Raw genomic sequence first — 24,836 nt, forward strand, 5'->3', positions numbered from 1 at the left:
GGTTTGTTCTGCCTAGTGGCATTCGGCCAAATGGCTTTCGGCTGAATGAGTTTCGGCCAAACGACCCTTCCCCTTAAAAGATCTGGAAAAGGCAGATATAATGAAAATTTCATGAAGTGATTACAAAACTATTATGCCAAACGGCCATATGCCGAATGACCTTCCACCGCATGCGTGAATGTGCTTATTTTAAATATGATTTATAGTGTTTCTCACGTTTTGAACAAAATGTCAACATCTCTGTCGTCTAATCCAATAATTTAGAAACCCCTTTTAAAGTCACTAATAATTCATTCAGGACTTCTACGTCGGCAAACCCTTCAGAACTTTCACGAAGAATTCTCTTGATTTGCTCGGTTTTCTTTCTGAATTCCTTAATTCTTCTTATTTTCCATGGAGAATTCTTTGATTTTTTTTTTAGAATATTCTTTGCAGCTTTTTGGGCTTGAACATAAAATAAGTTTTGAAAGAATAATCCACCAAAATTTCTAAAAAATAATTCAAAAGAAGTTTTAAAGCATTTCTGAAGAATTTCCAAAACGAATATCCCCAAATTACAATTTGTCTAGAATTTATTATGAGCATTTTAAAATCATCTTTTTCTTATTTTTACCTGGATTCGTCCATTAAGTTATTATTCTGGTGTTCTAATTGTTTCAGTGCATTAAGTGCTATCTTCATATTTATGAGTACCTATAGAGATAGGTTTTATGTGAACAAGTCAATCTAATCTAATCAACAAAATGCTTATGTTACCGCATATGACGTTCTGCAAGGCAGTTCATCATCTAATTTAGGTTCTGACCACCTGGTCCAAAAATTCTGATGCTATTTACTCCGGCTCGGAAACCCGGCATTCGTTTTGCGCAAGCTTTTCTGTCTGTCATAGGAAACTGTTTATTGAAATTTCCATATCTGTCATCGCGCCAACGTGTGGACGGAAATCCAACCAGAGTTATATGGTCATTGTTGTTTGTTTGCTTTCCAAATCCACCTATGCATATTCAGTGGATGTATGCAAATGTGAAGTTGAGATTTATCATTCCATTCCAAATGGTTGGCTTCGATCTGACGCACAATTGTGTTAAAGATTACAAGATATTAGTATTGATTTTCAAGAGTTTTATATAATTTGTGTACTGCCGTAATCTGGAAAAGTGACGTAACAGCCATTTTACAACATGCATGTTTTCCATTTTTCTGTTAAAGAGCTCGATGAGTAGTACTCGTTAACACCATTTTTGGAAAATGGCGTATACGTCACTTTTTCAGATTACGGCAGTGTAGGCTTCCTGTTTCAATTCTTTTCGCATAGCTTCTATATTAAGATATTTGTGAAATACAAGCAATTGGATTGAGTTTTTAATTTTGTGATTTTTTTGATAGTGAATCAATGAAATTAATGCTAAAATGGCTATAATGGTAAAATGAATCACACTCCTGCACTTGAAATTTGTGGGACCAAACAGCAGTGATAACACATCCAAGTGAAATGTATGGTCAAGCTACTTTTCACTTCACATACTTGTCACATTTGTTTGTTCTTCAGCAGCTGTTGCAATCAGAGCATGAACATCGTGCTACGTGTTTGCAGAATATGACATCGGAAATAAAATCTGAAAAACAGCATTCTACTTTATTTGGTAAAGTTACGCAATTACTTTTTGATTAGTTAATTCGCTGTCTTCTTCTCCATCACCACAGTTTGTTTTTCTCTATTTATTTACTTTATCTTTTTAAGGCATCGCATTAACTACAAAGATCGAGTAAATGTGATAAAGGTAGCACTCATTGTACTTTTGACGCATACCTTAAGCACCCTTAAGGTTGAATTAAAAATACTATTCATAAGAATGAAACCATTTCACGAAGGTGACCGCTTGAATGCCAATCACGTTTTTCTCAAGAGGTTACTCACTCAGATGGAAAACGTATTTAGCATTGCAAAGTGGCTTTCTTTCGAAACTGAGTATGACTACCCACCAGACTCTGCCTGTTGGGAAATTAGGAAATACGTAGGCAATCACTGTTTTTGGTTGATGGTTCCGGATAGTTACATTTTAAGAAGTCAGATACGAAGCATGAAAATAATGGACGTAATGAAAACGAGCTTTTGATAAGAAGCCTAAAGTGTCATAATGTTTTAGCCTGACTCATACAACAAAGTTTTTCCGAAAGGCTATCATTTCACTCCACAATCGAACTTTTTATAGAAGACTCGGAGGCCCATGATGCTACCGATCGACTCAGCTCGTCGAGTTGTCCGTGTGTATGTGATTGTGTGAACACACTAGACTGGCGCAGGATACGAAAAGTTGTCGAATTCTACGGGTCACTCTCCAGGATTGTGCCTTTGGGTGAGAAAATCAATCTCTGAAATTTTCAGCTCAATCGATTGTTGCATAAACTGTCGCATTTGATTTGAAGTTTGCATGAGGGCTTCAGCCCAGTTTAGTCAGCTTGAATTGTTTGAATATCATTGAATTGTTTGTTGAGTAGATAACTAGGCCTAGTTTAAGCAGAATCTAATAATGTAGATAAAGTACTAAAGTACACAAATAGAAACAAATGAATTGGATTAATATGCTTCTTCATTACACTGTATTTCAATAGCTTCAGGATTATTGGGAGTAATTTGAGGTGGTGTAGTCATAGGGGAGCAGGGTTTGCGGAAATCGCTTTCAATAGATAACGAACAACGATAAATGAAAGGCAAAAACTGTTCCGAATCATAACAAGCCATGATAACAAATTATCAAACTAATACAAATCAAACAATAATACAAGTACAGAATCGTAGAGAGAAGTGACGATTCTCGCTTTGTTCTCGATTATTTTGTGTTGGGGACCATACAGTTGTGTAGAACAAGTTGAAATGTATTATCAGTATTAGTGCTTCCCACGCATTTGGAGTTTTAAAAGAAATTTATCATGAGGTATTGCATCCCGAATCCGATCTTTATCATGACAGCTAGCGAAAAAAGTCTCCCAAGGTACCGTCGTCGAGGGTGACAATGGGTCAAATGGGGGTGATAATGGGTCACTGTTTCAACTACTTAGAATGCTTGTAGAATAGATTAAATGTATCTGTGGGCAAGAAGACTAAAATATAAGAGACCTTTTTGAACGATTTTGATACCCGACCTCCAGGCTGCCGGTGAGAGCGATGACCCATTCTCACCCCCCAGACCCATTGTCACCACCGATGGCGGTATGCTACATATCGTTTTCATTCTCTTTTAGATTCAATACCTGGGGTTGTTTTGTCGTGTTTCTGCTCAGTAAGCAGATAGTTTGCGCGGCCCAAGCTTTGTGCGGAAAGCAAAACGATCGGCCGGTTACCGAAAATTTGTTCTGCATTGTGCGGGTGAGTAAATTAATCAGAAAGTGGAAATTTAGTCCGCATCTAGTTGTGTAGTGTGGTCGATAAATAAAATAATTAGCGTTCGTTCGATTGCTTTTGTTTTAAATCAAACTCCACGCTATACACGGCAGATCGTTTACCAAATCGAATCCTGCCACACTTCCTACCCCATATATCCAACATCCCAGTGATTTCTCGTGGAAGTGCAGATGACTCGTCGGCTTCTATCAAAGCGAGTATCACGTCAACAATTTCCTACCTATTCCTTAATTGACCTGCATTCGGACACGACCGGCGCTGGTATTGCTTATTTTTGGGTCACACATTGAAGATGATGTTAGTCACAAACTTCATCTGTTGGTTCTCTGATCAATTGACCTGACAATAAAGGAGTAGCAACCGTGGGTGCTCAATCATGCTCATGCTCATGCTCTTTTGGATTCAATCCCTGGGTTTAAGGTGAAACTGTCTAGAATCCAAATAAATTATACCTTGTGTTTTCAGAGGCACCAAACTCGATAAACAAGCAACGAATAACTGTCATCTTTTTATTTTGGCTTCTTATTTTGGTCGCAGCAAGCGTAGAATAAAAAAATGACAGCTGCTCGTTGCTCGGTATTGATAGTGGTGCCCTTGAAAACGCGAGGTGAAACAAAATTGGATTATGAAAAGTTCGTCCAAGGGTGACCACTTAACTTCCATTTAAAAATTCCCGCATTTTTCCCGATATAATATTAAAAATTTCAAATAAAAATGTACAATCAAGTTTCAAAAAATGCTTTTAATTGACGCTTCTAGTTTTATTGTCTCAGTCAATTCTTTGACTGGTTAGGATCAAGTTTTTAAAGTCTCTAACATTAAAAAAAAATCGATAGTTCTAGACCATGTACGGGAGATGCGGTCAATATGCGCCCCCTACATGGTCTAGCTAAACTCTTAATTTAATGGTGATTTCATCCGAAATAGTGTAATTTCGAAGTGTTCATCAATAATCTAGCATATCAGTCATTATATGATATTCCAACAATTTTTAAGAAAAACCAACAATATTACAAGAAAACGATTTTATTCCAAAATACTGCATTTTCATTTAAAATGGACGACGCCGGGCAATATGCGCCACCCAAAAATGATAATCAAAATATTCCAATATTTTTCACTGAAATAGTCCCACTATTTTGCAAAAGATAAGTGTCAGTCTTATACTTTAAGGTAGTCAATATTTTAGATTAATAAAAAAGAGGAGAAAATATTTTTTTGTGTTTGAAGAATAAACATTGTTGACGTAAACACTGAAATTGCATCGGAAAGCGCCAAAAAAACATTTTATTTTTGAAAATTTAAAAACGCAGAATTTTTGACAAAGTTTTTTTGCGTAACGGCTTACAAATGTTTTTTGGCTTCAGTCGCTCACGATTTTGAGACAAAATTTGGGTTAATAACCAAGAAAACGTGGTGGCGCATTTTACCCGACCGGCGCATTTCATACGTATCTCCCCTAAAAAGGGTGTAACAACAAAAATTTACAACGATATGGAAATGCTAATATCATCTTCCCAACTTAGACGTACATGTTCATGATAGCATTAGAGGCGAAAGTATAGAATTGATAGTTCCGTTAGGATACGGCAGGCATGAAAGAATGTTTTTTTTTTGAAGTCGATTTGAAAGCGAGCGAAGGGCAATATTTGTGATGGCACATATCGCACGACCTTCCTTCTGCCAAGCTCCCGTATGAAGGGGGAGGGAAGAATATCAGTGTGGAAGCTGATGATTGTGCCATCACAAATATTGCCCAACGCTCGCTTTCAAATCGACTTCTATAAATAATCCTAGCGGAGCTATCAATTCTATACTTTCGCCTCTAATTCTATCATGAACATGTACGTCTAAGTTTGGAAGATGATATTAGCATTTTCATATCATTGTAAATCGTTTAACTTCACGTACATAGAAGTAACGCACACAAAATCATTAATTATTGAACAAAAATTCATTCTTTCCAGTTCACTGTCTATGTAATCGGGAATAATAAATATTAGCTGTTACGCTCTCCTCAAATGTTGGTCTAGTGTCAACCTTGAATAGGCCTTTTCAGGCCTTCTCAGGGGAAGAAGGCGGAACAGTGAAGCACTACCCCGACATATCCGACATCTGGATTTGGTTCTAAAATGTAAACAACATTGTTAATTCTCTACCACCTTTTTATTATGGCGAGGCAATTTTGACGTAGGACTTACGTCTTTCTTTACTATACTGGGTGTCATTTAGATTTTTGGAAATCGAGAGAGTTACGCTGGAAGGGAAGATTTCGAACGTTACTAGCGCCTTTATCTTTCGGTGGATTTTGGAGATTTATATATCAATCGACTCAGACACTCTCCAGCAATTTGTCAAATTCATTGAAACTTGAGATTATTAACGATTAGCTATTGAAATTACAAATTTATGCCATAGCCAATAACAATTTCATGTATAACCAATCCCGTGCATTCCTAACACGGACATCAAAATGCAGTATCCTACGGGCCTTCAGGTCCACTGCAATATTTTCTTTGTGTATAAAAGAAGTTGTGCCTGCTGTCTGTGAATCATTTCAATTTGTGACAGCAGCGCGTACGGACGTGCTTTTTGCTCGTGCATATTTTTTTCGTTCGTTCCCCGTGTTTGCGTACAGTAGCCAGCGGGAGAGCTGCTCTGCCGGTTAGTGGGTCTGCCAGTATTTTTTTTCGTTCGTTCGCTGTGCTTACGTACACAGCATGCAGTCGCCACCAGGAGAATATGCATGAAAGAAGTGGACATATTTTTTGACGTAGGACTTCGTCTTAGACGTAGACGTAGACGTCTTAACTATACTGGGTATCATTTAGATTTTTAGAAATCGAGAGCGTTACGCTGGAAGGGAAGATTTTGAAGGTTACTAGCGCCTTTATCTTTCGATGGATTTTTAAGATTTATATATCAATCGACTCGGACACTCTCCACTATTTTGCCTATTTTATTGAAACTTAAGATTATTAACGATAAGCTATCGAAAATTTCAATTCTTGTCGAAGCTAGTAAAAATTTCATATGTAACCAATCCCGTCCATTCCTAACACGGACATCAGAATGCGGTATGTCACGGGCCTTCGGGTCTATCGAAAGATTTTCTTTGTGTATAAAAGAAGCAGTGCCTGCCGTGAACGAGTCATTACAATTTGTGACAGCAGAGCATACTGACGTGATTTTTGCTCGCGCATTTTTCGTTACATTCGTTCGCTGTGTTTACCTATACAGTGACAGCATGCAGTCACCAGCGGTAGAAGTGCCGGTGGGTCTGCGAATATGCATGAAAGAAGTGGGCGAATTTGTTTGTCATTCTGTGCTTGATCGGTTGGATGCAGGTGTCGGTTGCGATTTATGCGATCGCTCATCGCACCGCTCGGAGTTCACGGCTATTCTGATATCTGATTATGTTTGTATTTATTAGTTTTATTTCCTGAAGTTTTGAATACACAAATTGCTAATAATTCTACACAGCTTGTTGTTTCCAAAATCAATACCTATTATCAAACCCCAGAAATTCGAAAGTTGAATGTAAATACATTACGTTTATATAAGTCCTACGTCTACTCGCGGTTATGTTCAAAACATTACCCATTGCTCGTTTTTATGCATACTTATGTGTTGTGTCTCGATATGAGATACGTTCTGAAATAGACTGATGAATTACATACAGTGTGCTGAATTATCACTTTTGCTTCTTCATTATTATTTAGTGTGTAATGTATATGTCATTTGACAAGCTATTAATGTAGCGTCAGTATATAAATATACAAATGTATATGTATGCAAATTGGAGTAGAAATATAAACCAGCAGTAATGAACTGGCGTCATTCCTGATCTGGACGTCAACCAACTTAGTTATTATTTCAAGGTGTAATCCCGAAAGTTTTCCTCTGCAGTACTTATCATTATGTTTTCTATATTTTATCAAAACCAAACACTCAATCATGCAACAATATGCTTGAGATGCCTGCTTGATTATAGCGACTCGAAAAAGTTGTTTTTAGCAGTAACTAACCGAATATAAATATGTACGCATTAACTATTGCGCCCTAACACCGGTTCTAAGCTTCGATGCAGAGTACACGAACTTCGCCAGTGACAGGAGTACGGGGCCCTTGGTTCTTCTATGGAAATGACAGCTTCGGGTTTTCTCGGCAGTGTCACATGAAAAGGCATATAAATTGAAGAATCCGTTGGCATCTGCCAATATTTTTGCATCCATCTTCTCCAACACCTTCATGTTTCAGACTTGAGCCAGCCTAAGGCTGCGAATCTTTTCAATTAAGATAATAATAATAACGTTTGTGTTCTACACTGCTTGTTACTTATCTCTATTATTTTCCAAATCTATTTTCAGCTCTTGAGACTTATTTTACCTTGGTCTTTAATTTTATTATTTCTACTATTGCTGCACATCCTGATCTCATTACAGCATCATATTTTATTATTTATGCCAGGCTTCCCTTTATTCTCATGTTGGTTTACGACCAAACACTGTTCATGATTCTAAAGCACTAATCCTGTACAGCGTTACCATGTGATAAAATCGAGTTGTTAACAATAGATTCTTGAGATGTTCGGAATTGAACATAGGGTAACAGTTCCGAGGGTGTTGCTATAGCTGCGGTAGTACGGTTTGCAGGGAATTTACAAATTAAACGCAGTAACCCACATCACCAATTAGTCTACCTGTCATAACACGATGGAAACAAAAATAACATTGGACTCTCGTTTAAACTGGTAAAGTACACACTTAGTTTTTATTTCTGCAGCTCGGCAAAAATCTGCACAGCCGTGCGCCAGCAAAATGAAAAACTGATATTCCAGCAAAAATGACGTTTGTTAGCTGATTTTCGGCAAACTTTTTGCTGATTTTCAGCAATTTTGACAGAGATCTCGGCAAGAAACATGTTTGCTGGGGCACGGCTGTGCGAATCTCGATAAAAGTTCAACATTTCGCTAAGATCCCGGTAAAAAATTAAGTGTGTATCTTCAAAATACTTTATTTTTTTCTTTCCCTTGTACCAATAGTTGCGGTAGTGTTCCAATAGTTGCGAATCCCGTATAAAACCTATGGGATTCGCAACTATAGGAACGCGAATAACAAAATACCGCAACTATTGGAACACTGTACCAATAATTGGAGGATTGATTTTAGGTAACAATAGAGGATTTTGATGAAATTATGGCACGTTTCGAATAAAATAGAGATAATGAGCTTTCGGATGCACTATAAAGGTAAGGGAAATGAAGTATGGATTAGGTGTTATGGAGAAATTTGTGTTGGAACGTGCTTAATTCCTCCACTATTGGGTCTTTTGCCCTAATTGAATACGCTAGACTACGGTCGACAAGCCACCAGACAAAACTCGAGACACTTTCAAAATATATCTCGATATTGAAGGGACCATCGAGATAGGGAGAGATCGAGGAATGGAAGGATAATTGAAATGGGTACTAGATTGAAAAAAGCTCGTTGCTATGAAAAACGACAACAAAACAAATGTCATCTCTTGTTGTTCATGTGTTTGTTATTGTCCAAAAATCGTCTAGTAGCCTAGAAATATGAATATATCGACATAAGGAGAGAGAATCCTGAGCAAATTATGACCAGAACACATCGAGATAGAGAGATATCGAGATAGGGAGGTTATCGAGATATAGAATGCCCAAATGTATATAGATTTAAGGGACCGAGAAAACCATCGACATAGGAAGAGATATCGAGATATAGAACATCGAGATTTGGAGAGTCGACTGTCAATCGATCAAGCATTGTCTTCAAGAATCCACAAGCTGCAACGAAATGCTACTTATATGCTACTATACTCGGAATCTCGAAGATTTCCTTGGCCTTAGAAACCTTCCGAAGATGGTATGTTGCTTTCCATCATCACTACCGATAAGTGCTCTATAGAGTCTATAGACTCGATATCAATATCAACTCGGTTTCAATATCGGATAGTTCTCAAATAGTTTCAAGCGTTACGTGAATGCATTTAAAATAGAAGACGATGTTTTTCATGTTTTACATTAGACAAAACAAGGAAACAGAAACAACAAGGAAATGAAACTTTAAAAAATAGAAAAATTAAAGTATTAAATCTGGATGTCAGATGCACAAATGAAGCTATAGATAGTCTGCATATATAGTGATCCCACAGCCTCTACGCACATTAGTATAGGGTAGATCCACAAAGCACGTCATGCAAAAATCGCCGATTTTCCAACTCCCCTTCCCCCTTCGCCACACTTTTTGTAATAGGCCTTTAGAATTTTTGTGTGAATCGTCACATTGCCCGACATCCTCGGCCATCCAAACCGTCCTTGAGTTCAGAACATGGAATGAGTGAGAAGACAGTACGAAGAAGTGTGGACCGGGGAACGAGATGTAAAAATGCTGGGTAAAGCGTACCATTGGTACTTCGCTTACCTTAAGGAATAAAATAGACCCCATCTCGCGGTCCTTAGCCTCTTACCCAGCAACTCCTATCCCTACCTCCTCGTGGTGCTGGCCGGGATACGAGCAACCTTAGGAAAGATCGGGTAACCAACCCCGGTGGGAACTATGGTCGTATGCTGACAGGGAAGGGGGGGTTTGCTCCTCTCCGGAGGTGCAAAACTTATTGAGCTTCTGTTCTCCATGTCAGGATCGGCTCACAACAGCGTCTGTTCTCCATGTTAGGGGCGGCTGATCATCGTCCGAGTGCCAGCGAGGGACTGTGAACCATGGTCCACCGGAAATAAGGAGGAATGGTCCTCCGGAAATTTAGGGGGTTTGATGTCAGGCCCTGCAAGCCAGCCAAAAAAACTCACGCAACGAACAATCAACAAGAGAGTACGGACCGGAACCATCGGCGAAGACCACTGCGACGAAAAGGGACTAGCGATTGGAAACTCGGTTCGTGGAACTGCAAATCTCTTAACTTCATCGGGAGCACACGCATACTCGCCGATGTGCTCAAGGACCGTGGATTCGGCATCCTGGCGCTGCAGGAGGTTTTTTGAAAGGGATTTATGGTGCGAACGTTTAGAGGTAATCATACCATCTACCAGAGCTGCGGCAACACACACGAGCTGGGAACAGCTTTCATAGTGATGGGCGATATGCAAAGGCGCGTGATCGGGTGGTGGCCGATCAATGAAAGAATGTGCAGGTTGAGGATCAAAGGCCGGTTCTTCAACTTCAGCATAATCAACGTCCATAACCCACACTCCGGAGCACTGATGATGATAAGGACGCATTCTACGTGCAGCTGAAACGTGAGTACGACAGCTACCCAAGCCACGACGTCAAAATCATCATAGGAGATTTGAACGCTCAGGTTGGCCAAGAGGAGGAGTTTAGACCGACCGAGACCGACCGCTCACCGGCTGACGAACGAAAACGGCCTACGACTAATTGATTTCGCCGCCTCCAAGAATATGGCCATTCGCAGCACCTACTTCCAACACAGCCTCCCGTATTGGTACACCTGGAGATCACCACTGCACACAGAATCACAAATCGACCACGTTCTGATTGATGGACGGCACTTCCCCCACATTATTGACGTCAGGACATATCGTGGCGTTAACATCGACTCTGACCACTATCTGGTGATGGTTAAACTGCGCCCAAAACTATCCGTCATCAACAATGTTCGGTACCGACGACCGCAGCGGTACGACCTAGAGCGACTGAAGCAACCTGATGTCGCCACTGCATACGCGCAGCATCTCGAGGCAGCGTGTCCGGAAGAGGGTGAGCTCGATGGGGCCCCTCTTGAGGACTGCTGGAATACAGTCGAAACAGCCATTAACGACGCAGCGGAGAACAATCGCCATCTACAGGAAAGGCGACAAGCTGGAGTGTGAGAACTTTCGAGCGATCACCATCCTTAATGCCGCCAACAAAGTGATATCCCAGATCATCTTCCGTCGTCTGTCACCTTTAGTGAACGAGTTCGTGGGAAGTTATCAAACCGGCTTCGTTGAGGGCCGCTCGACAACGGACCAGATCTTTACTGTACGGCAGATCCTTCAAAAATGCCGTGAATACCAGGTCCCAACGCACCATCTGTTCGTTGATTTCAAGGCGGCATACGACAGTATAGACCGCGTAGAGCTATGGAAAATTATGGACGAGAACTGCTTCCCAGGGAAGCTTATCAGACTGATCAAATCAACGGTGGATGGTGTGCAAAACTGTGTGAAGATTTCGGGCGAACACTCCAGTTCGTTCGAATCGCGCCGGGGACTAAGACAAGGTGATGGACTTTCGTGTCTGTTGTTCAACATTGTGCTAGAAGGTGTCATGCGGAGAGCCGGGTGTAACAGCCGGGGTACGATTTTCAACAGATCCAGTCAATTTATTTGTTTCGCGGATGACATGGACATTGTCGGCCGAACATTTGCAAAGGTGGCAGAACTGTACACCCGCCTGAAACGTGAAGCAGCAAAAGTTGGACTGGTGGTGAATGCGTCAAAGACAAAGTGCATGCTTGTGGGCGGAACCGAGCGCGACAGGGCCCGCCTGGGAAGCAGTGTTACGATAGACGGGGATACCTTCGAGGTGGTCGGGGAATTCGTCTACCTTGGATCCTTGCTAACGGCTGATAACAATGTCAGTCGTGAAATATGAAGGCGCATCATCTGTGGAAGTCGGGCCTACTACGGGCTCCAGAAGAAACTGCGGTCAAAAAAGATTCGCCACTGCACCAAATGTGTCATGTACAAGACGTTAATAAGACCGGTAGTCCTCTACGGACATGAAACATGGACAATGCTCGAGGAGGACTTGCAAGCACTCGGAATATTCGAGAGACGGGTGCTTAGAACCATCTTTGGCGGTGTGCAAGAAGACGGTGTGTGGCGGCGAAGAATGAACTACGAGCTCGTCCAGCTCTACGGCGAACCCAGCATCCAGAAGGTAGCTAAAGCCGGAAGGGTACGATGGGCAGGGCATGTTGCAAGAATGTCGGACTGCAACCCTGCAAAAATGGTGTTCGCTTCCGATCCGACAGGGACGAGACGACGTGGAGCGCAGCGAGCGAGATGGGTAGACCAGGTGCAAAACGACTTGGCTAGCGTGGGGCGTATTCGAGGATGGAGAGATGCGGCCTCGAACCGTGTGTTGTGGCGTCAAATTGTTGATTCAGTGTTATCTGTTTAGATTTAGACTAAATAAATGAAATGAACGTCAGTTCCTAGAGATGATGCAGAATATATAAAAACTATCTTGGGATGTATATTGATCTTCCAGAAGCTGTAATGCACATGATTGAATAAATTTACAAACTTTGAGTGACAAAATAACAACTTATGTAGCTGTATATTTAAAATCTCTAAATCAAGGATAGTTTGGATGATCAATAATATCTTAAAACTATCTTATGATATCCGTTGACCTCCCAGGAGAAGCGTGAATGCAAATTGCTTTGCTTTTGTACTGAAAAACGACTTTCTTGCAGCTGTAGATCTCAAGTTCCAAACTCAAGGACGGTTAAGATGACGCAGAATATCCCAAAACGATCTTACGATATCTGTTGACCTTTCAGGAGATTTAATGGATATAATTGAATGCATATCGAAACTTTGAGTACCGAAAAAAGGTTCTAAGCAGCTGTACATCTCAAGTCCCGAATTCAAGAATAGTTTGGATAACCCAGAAAATCCCAGAACTACCATGTGGTGGATTTATCACCCTCTATAAGATGTATTGAACACGGTTGAATACTCATTTAAACTTTTTTGCAGAGAAGTTATGTTTTTTAGTAATTATATTAAAGCGTCGGGGTCTCCAGTTAGCCTTGCGAGCACAGGTGTAGGACCAAGATTTTTTTATGTATAGGTTATTCGACTTCGTTAGTAGTTGGGAATAACCAGCGTGGTGGGGGGTCATGTTCAGTGCAAAACGTAAACAAACGAACATAAATTCCATACAAAAATCGTTGTACTTGACACACAAGATAAATACTCACGATGGCGGGCATAGAAAGCTTTCAATTTTGATAAGAAAATTATTTTGAGCTTTTTAGTGGAATGTTTTCACCTGTCATAAGACGAGTTTATACAATCCCATTGAATTCCACCACTTAACTTAAGTGGTGGAATTCAATGGGATTGTATAAACTCGTCTTATGACAGGTGAGCTTTCAATTAATAACTGAGGAAATGTTAATAGAATACTAAGATGCAAAGCAGCCAATGTTCCTGTTGGAATGTAGAGCCATAGAAGAAGAAGAAATAGTAGAAGAAGAAAAATAAGGAGAAGAAGAAGAAGATGATGATGAATGCGTAAATCGTACGTTCATACTATAAGCGTTTAATCTTCAATAATCGAAGTTGAATTTTCAAATACACGCTAAAATATAAGGTTTACAACTGTTGTCCGTTGCTACTTTGTTGGGATAAATAAATAAATAAATAAATAAATAATTGCCTGGACCGACGATGAAATATACATACATAGTGTTCGGAAAAGGTATTTTTTAAAGTAGCGAGCAAATGATGAACTATACTATACGGAATATGGTAGCACAGTTTTGACTGAAATCCCGAACATGACTCATATTCTGATCACTGGCGTTTTAGCGCCCTAATACAAAAACTTTCATCAGATTTCCGCTTTGAGGATCAATATTAAAAACGAATTCAAGATCCTATGATAAAAACTACGAATACAACATAAAATGGCTATTTAAATGCGAGTTTTCGGAATATGAGTCATGTTCGGGACTTAAGTCAAAACGATACATACTTCTACTACTCTGCCAATACACACTATACGCTTTTTTCAAGTGAACGCATAGCCACCCAAATCTTCCAATAATTATTGAGCACTCTTCAGACATGTGAGTACTGACTGGCTGCTGCTGCAGCAGTACCCTTTTGAAAGATCAGCCCATACTGCAGTCACGGCGCCCGCCACCGTCACTGTGAATGTTCCGTTTGTTACGTGCCTACATTCTCACCTGAGTAAATCACCACTGGACTGATTCCGGGTTGGTTCCATTCTCAAGTAGTTGTCCAACATTTTCCGAGTGCACTTCAAATTTTCGCATTTGTGTACGCAACAACAGCGCCGCACCACTTATGGGAATGTTAATCCCGTCAGTAATTGACGGAGTGCGATTATTGTAATAGAAAAAGCGATACTGAATTACGGCACTCAAGATCGATGAGGTACTTTGAATCGTTCAATACTGGCGAGTGATTGCCAGACGACTGATAAGATAGTGCCTAAAAAGTGATGCGAAAGGGAACGGTAAGCACTGCGGGATGGCAGAGTGTCGTTACGCGAACCAGCAGTGCGCTTTTGTTTGCATGGACCTGGTGCGCAATCGATTGAAGTTCAGGGCTATGGTCGACGACGACGTGCCGCATAAAACTAGCAGCAGTGTGGTTTGTTTGGTGGCGTTGCGGCGTAGTTTATTCGTAATATTTACTCTTGAGCTCTCGAGTGTGTAATTGGAAAATCGGTTTAACGATAGGAGTGCAAATATGTAATACAGATTAAATACACAACACATGGCAAAGGCAGTTCGTTCGCATGTTAAACGGTCCGAAAATACATAATTGAAAACTTTATAATAAACCCTTTTAAGCATCATCTTGGAATTTCTGATAAGCAGATCCATGATAAGTAACACCGTTTCGAATAGGATTCCAAATTAAATAACTCACCTATCCACCAGTCGGCCCTCGCTGAGGCTCCTTTGGTAGTCGGACATCTCCTTGTCTAGGTCATCGGCGTCCCGAAGGCGGTAGGTTTCCCGTTTGTAGAAACCGGCTGCTACACCGCCGCCTCCACCGCCACCGCCACCACCACCTGAGTCGGCCCGGATTGTGATCGGTACGCCCAGGCCAGTGCGGGGCAGTGTGGCATCCGTAGTCGAGCAGCCCGATGTGGCGAAGTGGATATGGGTCTGACTTTTCGCCAACAGCTGACGCGGCGTGGCATCGGCCGACGAGACTGTGCGACGTCGGAAGATTCGCCTCAGGTTACGCAGTGGATGAAATCGCTTGCGACGTGTGGTGCCGGTATCGCCGGCTGCTGCAATGAAAGTAAACGAAACAAAACAAAAAATGGAATGCGTTGCAATTTGGCTGGGGAATAAAGCTGTTGATTGATGTAACGAATAAGATTTCGGATGATAATCACGCGATAAGCTTCGACCACTCTTCATCATACGAAAATTGGGATCATGAGGTAAAAATAATCAAGTTGAAGAATTAGATAAATGAGTAAGTACTTTTCAGGACTTACATAATATTACGAAGACCAAAACATATGGATTGATAATTTGGCAGCAATCAGGCAATTTTCTCAATTTCGTTAATTATAGCTCTAGTCTATTGAATGACCTTCTGCTATAACAAAAATATACATTTTTAGGTTGGTAGGTACCTTGAAGGTAAGGTACATACATAAGAGGTGTATTGAAGAAAATCTTTTATGGCTAGGGATGTCCCCGAGCTGTGTAGTACTGTTCGCAAAATATAAAATGATAGAGACATTGCCTTAACCCGTATGGGCCCAAGTGAAGAAAATCAAATTAAAAATGCCACAGCTCATCGCGTATTTGCTTAATTTTTCATCATTGGACTCGTACAGGCTTATAGTTTCCTAGAACATGTTGTTAGAATCGGAAATATGTGGCCGGAGTTATCCCGGGAGGTCACTGGGTAATGTTGGTCATTTTTTGGGACCACAATGAGAGTAACCATCGAGCAAGTAAGTGCAGAATTAGTTTTCAGAAGCCATCGAGCAAGTAAGTACAGTGCGTGGTGGTGCGTGTTTTGGTCGTCTCGAAAATGATAAAGTATCTGTTTTGGTCGAAGTCGTCGCAAAGTAGTTAAGTTATCGATTAAGTCTTCGGGAAATACGTTAGACACGCGGTGCTTTTCCGTTTTGAATCATCATGAATATGGCGTCGTTCAAAAGAAATAATTAGTCGCTTACCAAGGCGATTTCCAATATACTTCCTTCCTTTCCAACTAACATACTATTCCTTTCCAGTGCGCTCATGGAGATGCAGAGGATTCCTCGGTCTCTTGTAGCAATGAGTGTCATACTAATTTTCCTCCCTTTATCCTAATTGACTGTGAGGACGTGACCGGCACCGCCATTGGAATTAAAGAAAAACACCAAAGCATGTACACGTACAGTGAGAATAGCTTTCTAGTCCCGAGAAATCTATTCAATTGGTGAGATGTGCATCATTTGCTGTTTCTCGGCCAATCCCAACTAGCAAATACGAATGGGTACAGTCAATCAAGACAAGCTAAGGTACTGAGAGACCCTGGAGGACCTGGAATAGCGGCCAAAAAAGGAATCAGTGTGGACCAGGTAATATATGAATTTCAAAGAACCTTGTGAATATGCCTTTTTGTTTATTGGTTGGGGGGCTGCAATACAGAAATTTCTGCATAACTCGAGAACTAATAAGAGAATAAATCAATTTCAGGCGATACGAAGTTCGTCGGGTCTGCTAGTTATTGCATAACCATATATTTATAGACCAAGGACATCACAATTGTCCTACAACAAGATAACGTTGAAATGATGCATTTTAGTGCATTAAATGTAGTGTTCAGAATTATCCAAGAAGTGTTCGGAATATAAGACATGCTATCAATAAAATATTAAAGAGAAAACAGAGCTAGAGGGGGTCCCGTAGCGTAGTTGGCTACACGTTCGCCTTATAAGCGGACGGTCATGGGTTCGATTCCCAGCCCCCTCACCAACCTTCGTCTAGTCACTGGAAAACGTGTTTAGCAGATGGGGCTATGGAGGACGCCAGTCTACTGTGCTCGACCGTCAACCAGTAACTGCGACATTTGACCCTCCTCAGATGTATATTCATCTAAAAAAAAGAATCGAACAATGGCAACCGAACTATGGCTTTACACAAAAACGGACTACTCTTGATGGACAACCAGACTGCGACAGCGGAGCAACTGCTTTGTTCACTTCTACGATGCCGATAATGTAGAAGTGTATCAATCAAAACAGAACTGCGCAATGAAAATCCTATTCGACTAGATGCTGATAACCCTAAAATGTCCTGGACCGGATCGGGAATCGAACCCACCCATCCTCAGCATGGTCTTGCTTTGTAGTAGCGCATCTTACCGCACGGCTGAGAAAGGCCCTCAACTATGTGAATATCAGCATTGTAATCAAAATCACCCTAAATTCTTTTTTTCTTTTATTATATTATTGTATTAGTCGAGGGGTTTTATGTCAGAATTTTTTCAATCGTTGAAATTCTAGTTTCGGCTGATTTACAACTTTTTGATATCCTGAATAAATCACGAAGAAACTGCAGTTACAAGATGCGGAAGCAAATCTGTGTGTAACTGTGTGTCGTCGAACGCCAAGAGCAGCTCAGATCCCTCGTTTTTCGCAGTACCACAAATGCTCGACGATGCGAGTGGGAACATGGGTAGTAAGACAGTCTTGGTAGTGAGAAGTAAGTACCGAGCAAAAAGGTGAGTACAATTTCATTTCACTTCACTGAATTTCTGTAGCGATGCGTCAATATGCCCTTTTCAACATCTTTTCCGTGGGCAACTACGTACGCCGTAAAATACTGGGTTTGCGACAGGGTGTGACAATTTTAATAGGGATGGTGCATTTGATTGCCAATCCTAATAGCGTTTGCAAAAGGTTTATCAGTTGTAGTTCAGTATCATTTACACAATGCTGTTTATTACAATTCTTTTGTGTACTATGGATGTTGTGATCTTGTTACAACTCTCCTCTACTGAATGAATTTTGAGTATAGTATCGCTAAACTGGGCTGCAAAATGGTGGGTTGACATCAAGGAAGGAGCGCCAAACAGAGCTCTGGTCCCCACAAGTCCCTATCTCACGCTTCCACGGGTCGTCCGATGACAAAAGACCGCCAGCTAAGGGTTGTGTACTTAGCTGGTAGTGCAGCCTGGGCAATGTTGTCCTTCTGACATCAGCTAGAGTGAGAAGGTACGCCTCGAGCGTCTGTTCGTTTCGTAGCAGATGAAGCGAGTGATGCGGTGGAAACCCATTGGCGAACGAATCTGTGTGATGAGGATACGGGGCAAATTCTTCAATTACAGCGTAATCAACGTTTACACACCGACAAACGATAAATCCGACGACGTGAAGGACACGTTTTATGAATGTCTTGATAAAGCCTATGGAGAGTGCCCAAAGCATGGCGTGAAAATTGTTATCGGAGACGCTAACGCTCAGGTCGGTAGAGAGGACTTTTTCCGTCCCATAATCGGTAGGGAGAGCCTTCACTCCGCTACCAATGACAACGGCCTACGGCTGGTAAATTTTGCTGCTGCCAGAGGGATGGCCATCAGTAGCACCTACTTTGCACGAAAGAACATCCGAAAGCACACCTGGAGACACCCAAATGGTGAAACTTGCAACCAGATAGACCATGTTCTGGTGGATGGGCGCCATTTCTCGGATGTTATCGATGTGCGGACATTCAGAGGTCCGAACATTGACTCTGATCACTACCTCGTTGTCAGTAAAATTCGATCACGGTTGTCAACCGTATCGAACGAAAGATCACAGCGAACGATGCGTTACAATATCCAGCGATTGTCGGCGGAAGGAGTATCGGTTGAGTACCGCCAGAAGCTCGACGAACGGATAAGTGCAATCAACGTTAGCGACAACATCAACGATCTATGGGAGTCGATCCATGGAGCGGTGAGCACAACAGCACGAGAAGTGGTAGGCACTGCACAGAGGCGACCCAGGACGGGTTGGTTCGATGTGGAGTGTCAGAGAGTGACAGACCAGAAGCCGGATGTTGGTGTCAGGTACCCGATCGAATAGAGATCGGTACAAGGAAGCAAGAGCAGCCGAAAAACGAACCCACCGCAGAAAGAAAAAAGAGTACGAAGAACAAGTGATTAGTGAGGCGCAGGAAAAAAATGGAGCAGAACGATATGCGGAGGTTTTATGAATCTGTCAATGGCGTGCGGAGAAAGACAGCGCCATCCCCCGTCATGTGCAACGACCAACAAAGGAATTTGCTGACAGATAAAACTGAAGTGGCTGCCAGGTGGAAGCAACACTGCGAGACTTTGTTGAATGGAGGAAGTGACGGTGCATCGGTGAACAGAATAAATATTAGCGACGATGGACAAGCTGTGGAGTCACCTACACTAGATGAGGTTAAAAAAGCTGGCAAAGAGCTGAAAAACAATAAGGCTGCGGGGAAGGACCAGCTCCCGGCTGAACTTCTCAAACATGGCAGTGAGCAGCTTTATGAAGTTCTGCACCATATTATGTCGAAAATATGGGAAGACGAGGAAATGCCTGCTAGCTGGTTGGACGGCCTCATTTGCCCTCTCTTTAAGAAAGAGCACAGACTGGAGTGCGCCAATTACCGAGGAATAACCCTTCTTAATTCGGCGTACAAAATTATGTCCCGTATTCTGTTCAACAGATTGAGACCGCTTGAAGAGTCCTTCGTCGGCGAATACCAAGCAGGTTTTCGTGAGGACCGATCAACGACGGATCAAATGTTTACCCTGAGACAAATCCTTGATAAATTCCGGGAGTACAACTTGCAGACACATCATCTGTTTATTGATTTCAAGGCGGCGTACGATTCAGTGAAACGGAATGAATTATGGCAAATTATGCTTGAACATGGTTTTCCGGCGAAACTGATACGGCTGATTCGTATAACGTTGGACGGATCGAAATCAAGTGTAATGGGTCAAACACAATTGGTACGTTTGCGTGCGTTTTGACAGTTTTTCCATGGGAAAACTGTCAAAACGCACGCAAACGTATCAATTGTGTTTGGCCCATAAGGGTTGCGGATGAAATATCGACGTCATTTGTTACCTTAGATGGATTAAAGCAGGGTGATGCACTCTCGAATCTACTGTTCAATATAGCGCTCGAGGGAGCGATTAGGAGAGCTGGTGTGCAAAGAAGCAGTACCATTATCACAAGATCGCATATGCTCCTGGCATTTGCGGACGATATTGATATTATCGGGATTGATCGCCGTGCCGTGGAATAGGCTTTAGTGCCTTTTAAGAGGGAGACAGCGAGGATTGGACTCACGATCAATATCAGCAAAACGAAGTACATGGTCGCTGGCAATCAACGTGGGTTCATTAGTGGTGGTGGTAGCGAAATAGTGGTGGTTGAAGTGGTAGAAGAATTTGTGTATCTTAGATCATTAGTGACGTGCGACAATGATGTAACCCGCGAGGTAAAAAGGCGTATTGCAGCTGCAAATAGGGCTTATTACGGACTTCGTAACCAGGTTAAGTCCCGTAGTCTGCAAACGTAAACAAAACTCGCGCTGTATACTACTCTGATTCTTCCGGTGGCTTTATACGGCCATGAGACATGGACGTTAAAGGAGGCTGATCGGAGAGCTCTCGGAGTGTTTGAGCGTAAGGTGCTGCGGACAATACTCGGCGGTAAACAGGAGAACGGTATCTGGCGGCGTCGCATGAATCACGAATTGTACCAGGTGTATAAAAGGCTTATACAACACGGCAGACTACGGTGGGCTGGTCACGTTGTTCGTATGCCGGAAGAACGTCAAGCGAAGATAATATTTAGTAGAGAACCCGGAAGAGGCCGCAGGCTTCGTGGAAGGCCGCGTACACGATGGCTTTTTGCAGTTGAAGAGGACCTGAGGGCGCTCAATGTTCAGGGCGACTGGAAGCGATTGGCCCAGGATCGAGTCCAGTGGAGAAGGATACTCCATTCGGCGTAGGTTCATCGAAGAGCTGTAGCCCATCAAGTATCAAGTAAGTATCGCTAAACTATTAAAACTTCATCCTAAACATTTAATATAAGATTTGGAGGTGATTCCAGTTGCTAAAATAACTTCCAAAACCGAAAAACACACGTCCTCCAAAAGATATATTAGTTACTATATAAAGATTGTCGCTGTCCTCGCTGTTCGTAACATCTTTTGCTGACGAGGATACGGGATCTAAATGTCAATGAAGGAAAATACATACGATTTGACAGATTGATACCACACGTGTTTCGGACAACAGAACAAAGGTAACCGAAGCGACAATCTTTATCTAGTAACTAAAATATCTTTTCGTCCTCCAGACACTACATCTGCTAAAATCTGTAATCTTGTAGGAGAATGTTTTTCGGAAACCAATAAGGTTATCCGCTTCTTCTTTTTGTTGTTGATCATAATATCGAGCTAATTGGCTCAAAACACATGTTATACTATTGCGTTCCCAGTACATCTAACGATAGTTTTTTAAGAAATAGATACTGCCAATATTTGTCATAGAAATCAAACTAGTTAACCAAGAGGTGCCTTGAAACAGTATTAATCATAATTACGAAAATCATATAAGATAATGAATAAATTTTATTTCATGCATAACTTTATTTATATTATTCGATGAATATTTTTCAAAATACTTTTCTGTCCCTCAATTGATTATATTTTCTGTAGTATAATGCTTATAAGTAATTCACGCATAAGAAAACTCTTTTGTTCGTGAGAATACTTGGGCTTATTCACAAATTACATAATGCTTCAGGGGGTGGGAGGGGGTCTTCTAGAGCATTACAGAACTATCATACAGGACTAGAAACCTTCCATACGAAAAACGTTACGAGGGATGGGTGGGGGTCTAAAACTGTCATTTTTGGCGTTATGTAATTTGTGAACGAACCCATTTGTACTTTGTCCATCTAGTAGATTACAAGCACATCACTAGTCCAAAATTATTTTGTATTCTGCGTATATATATTTTTTATTAACCATGTTTTTTTATAACCAAGAGGAAATAATTGGTGAATATTGAAACATATTGGGAGGGGGTTCCAATTTATTTTACTTTTTCTTTCTCGTTTCGGAGAGCGAGTATTGTATGTGTGTGTGTCATCCTCTACCCCTCACCAAGCTGAGGGTGTTGGTCAAGTATTAATGCGAATAATTTGATCAAATCTCATGCTCCGTAATGGTGCCCTTTTTGCTATGAAGGCTAGTACTATGAAAAGGAGAGTTCAGTGCGTGATTTCTCTTGTTTCGGACAGCAGAACGATCACTTAATCTGCCGAATGTGTTCTGCATTGCGCGGCCGGTAATAAAGATAATTAGTTCAGTGCGTGATTTATCGTGTTTCAGATTCTCCAGTAAGCAGAGCGATCGGCCGGTCGTCGAAATTTAGTTTTGCTTTGTGCGGGTGAGTAAGTTAATTTGAAAGATAATTAAAATATTTAGCGTTTTTCGATTGTTTTTGTTTTAAATCAAACTACACTTTATACACAGCAGACCGTTTACCAAAACGAGCCCTGCCACACTCTCGTGGCAGTGCAGATGACTCGTCGGCTTCTATCAAAGCGAGTATCACGTCAACAATTTCCTAACTATTCCTTAATTGACCTTCATTCGGACATGGCCGGCGCTGGTATTGCTTATTTTTAGGTCACCAATTCTTACACATTGAAGATGATGTTAGTCCCAAACATCATCTATTGGTTCTCTGTGTAATTACAGCTGGCCTGGCAATAACGGAGTAGCAACCGTGAGCGGTCAATCATGCTCATGCTCATATTATTGTATTAGTCGATGTTAGGACCAAACCGCAAGCCTTTTAGTTTCCCAAACTATTATTAGTTCATAAGAATCACTGAAACTCAGAAAAAATATTTAAGCTCTTTTAGTGGAATATCTTCAACTGCCATGAGACGAGTTTTGTACTTTCTAATTAATGCCACCACGTTTTGTAATCTTAAAAAAATGGAAAAAATTGATTTCGAAAATTCCAAAAAAGTCTGCTCTCAAAAAAAAATGAACGAACATTGGTATCATGACATGATACTTTATATCATTTAAAATAGCGCATAGTTTGACCTAGCAGCCAGCGGCGATAACGGAAATAAAACTAATGTGAGAGGGCTGCACGGTTCCGGTAGGGAATGCTGGATTCCTACAGAGTGATTTACTTCAAAAATGAAAATTCGCTTAGGTAATGCAGGCTAACCCAACTCATCCGGAAAATCCTGGAAAGTGCTAGGATAATCTATTAATTACTTCAAGATCTACGCATCTCAGAAACTTCATATTGCGCAATGCAAGAAAAATTTGGAATCCTGGAAAATTCAAAGCGCCTCCAATGAATATTTTCCGAGCTCATGATCAAAGACAGCTAATGCAAAATTTTCGACGTTTTATTTATATTTTTGACATTTCTATATTTAATTCAATCTGAAGAAAAATAAGGACAAGGACTATGCTCAAGAGTCTCAATAACCCATCCCTTAGCCACTGTGAGATGTGGAACTTGCCTAGGATGTGGTGGGGTCTTGACACATTTAATGCACTAAAATGCATCATTTCAACGTTATCTTGTTATAGGACAATTGTGATGTCCTTGGTCTGCACGCCTGCCGATAAAATATATTCTTATGCAATAACCACCAGACCCGACGAACTTCGTATCGCCTAAAATTGATTTATTCTTTGATTAGTTCTCGAGTTATGCAGAAATTTCTGTTTAATTTGTATGAGAGTGCCCCCTTTACAAAGGGGAGTCTCACATCTTAAGAACCTTCCTCGGCTCCAAAACCTGTACAAATTTTCACGCCGATCGATTCAGTAGATTCCGAATCTATAAGGGTCAGACAGACAGAAATTTATGTTTATATATGAACCGGTGCCAGGGAAAGTGGTACATAAACCATTTAAGTCAATTTTGAGTTTTTTACACCAACGGCTTCTATTTCCAAAGATCTAATAAGGAATAACGAAAGAGTGATTTTGGCAACAACATTTGGAAATATGCACATTTTATTTTCTGGTATATATCACAATGGCCATTTCGTTGCCAGAAAAAGTGGTACATGCGATTCCACCAACTAAAATCAGCTTATTTTAAAGAATATTCGCAACATGACTATTATCCAACAGATTTTCATCCTTTTGAATTTCAAGATAGTTTACTGCCGTTTAGAATGATTTCAAAATGTACATGTACCACTTCTAATGTCACGTTTTTGTTTCCTTTTGTTCTAATAGTGGTACATGTGCAATTTGTTCCAATAAACTTGAAGTTTGACATAAACTTCGCTTATTTTTCACTACTATCTTCAGGCACATCAGTCATAACATGTTGGTACAGTTTAGTTGCAATATGAATTTATTATTCGATGTTTTTGGGAAAATGCGTCTCCTGAAAAATTTACTCAATGTAACATGTACCACTTTCGCTGGCACCGGTTCATATATAGAAGAAGATAACAAAATGTTTCAGATAAATCTCCATGTAACGAGCGTTTGAAATATAAGTCTGTTCGAGATTTAAGTCAAAACGATATACGCCTGTCCTATTCCTTTTGGCAATCCAAAACCATAAACCTGTCCAGTATCCTTTGATGTCCTTCAAAAATAAGAACGGTGCTTGGCATTTATGCTGTTT

General features: G+C 41.0%; 1 protein-coding gene across 11 annotated transcripts in view; it reads right to left on the bottom strand.

Moving 5' to 3' along the window:
- LOC134224115 (bromodomain-containing protein DDB_G0280777) overlaps window positions 1-24,836 on the bottom strand; it is a 379,875-nt gene that overhangs the window by 29,417 nt on the left and 325,622 nt on the right. For 10 of the 11 annotated variants that reach the window (XM_062703369.1, XM_062703368.1, XM_062703364.1 and 7 more), the window contains one exon: window positions 15,084-15,453. In XM_062703369.1, the coding sequence (XP_062559353.1) occupies window positions 15,084-15,453 (370 nt within the window). The remainder of the gene's footprint in view (window positions 1-15,083; window positions 15,454-24,836) is intronic. The other variant, XM_062703371.1, reaches the window with a different exon arrangement.

This window comes from Armigeres subalbatus, chromosome 3 (assembly GCF_024139115.2).
Source record: "Armigeres subalbatus isolate Guangzhou_Male chromosome 3, GZ_Asu_2, whole genome shotgun sequence".
NCBI lineage: Eukaryota > Metazoa > Arthropoda > Insecta > Diptera > Culicidae > Armigeres > Armigeres subalbatus.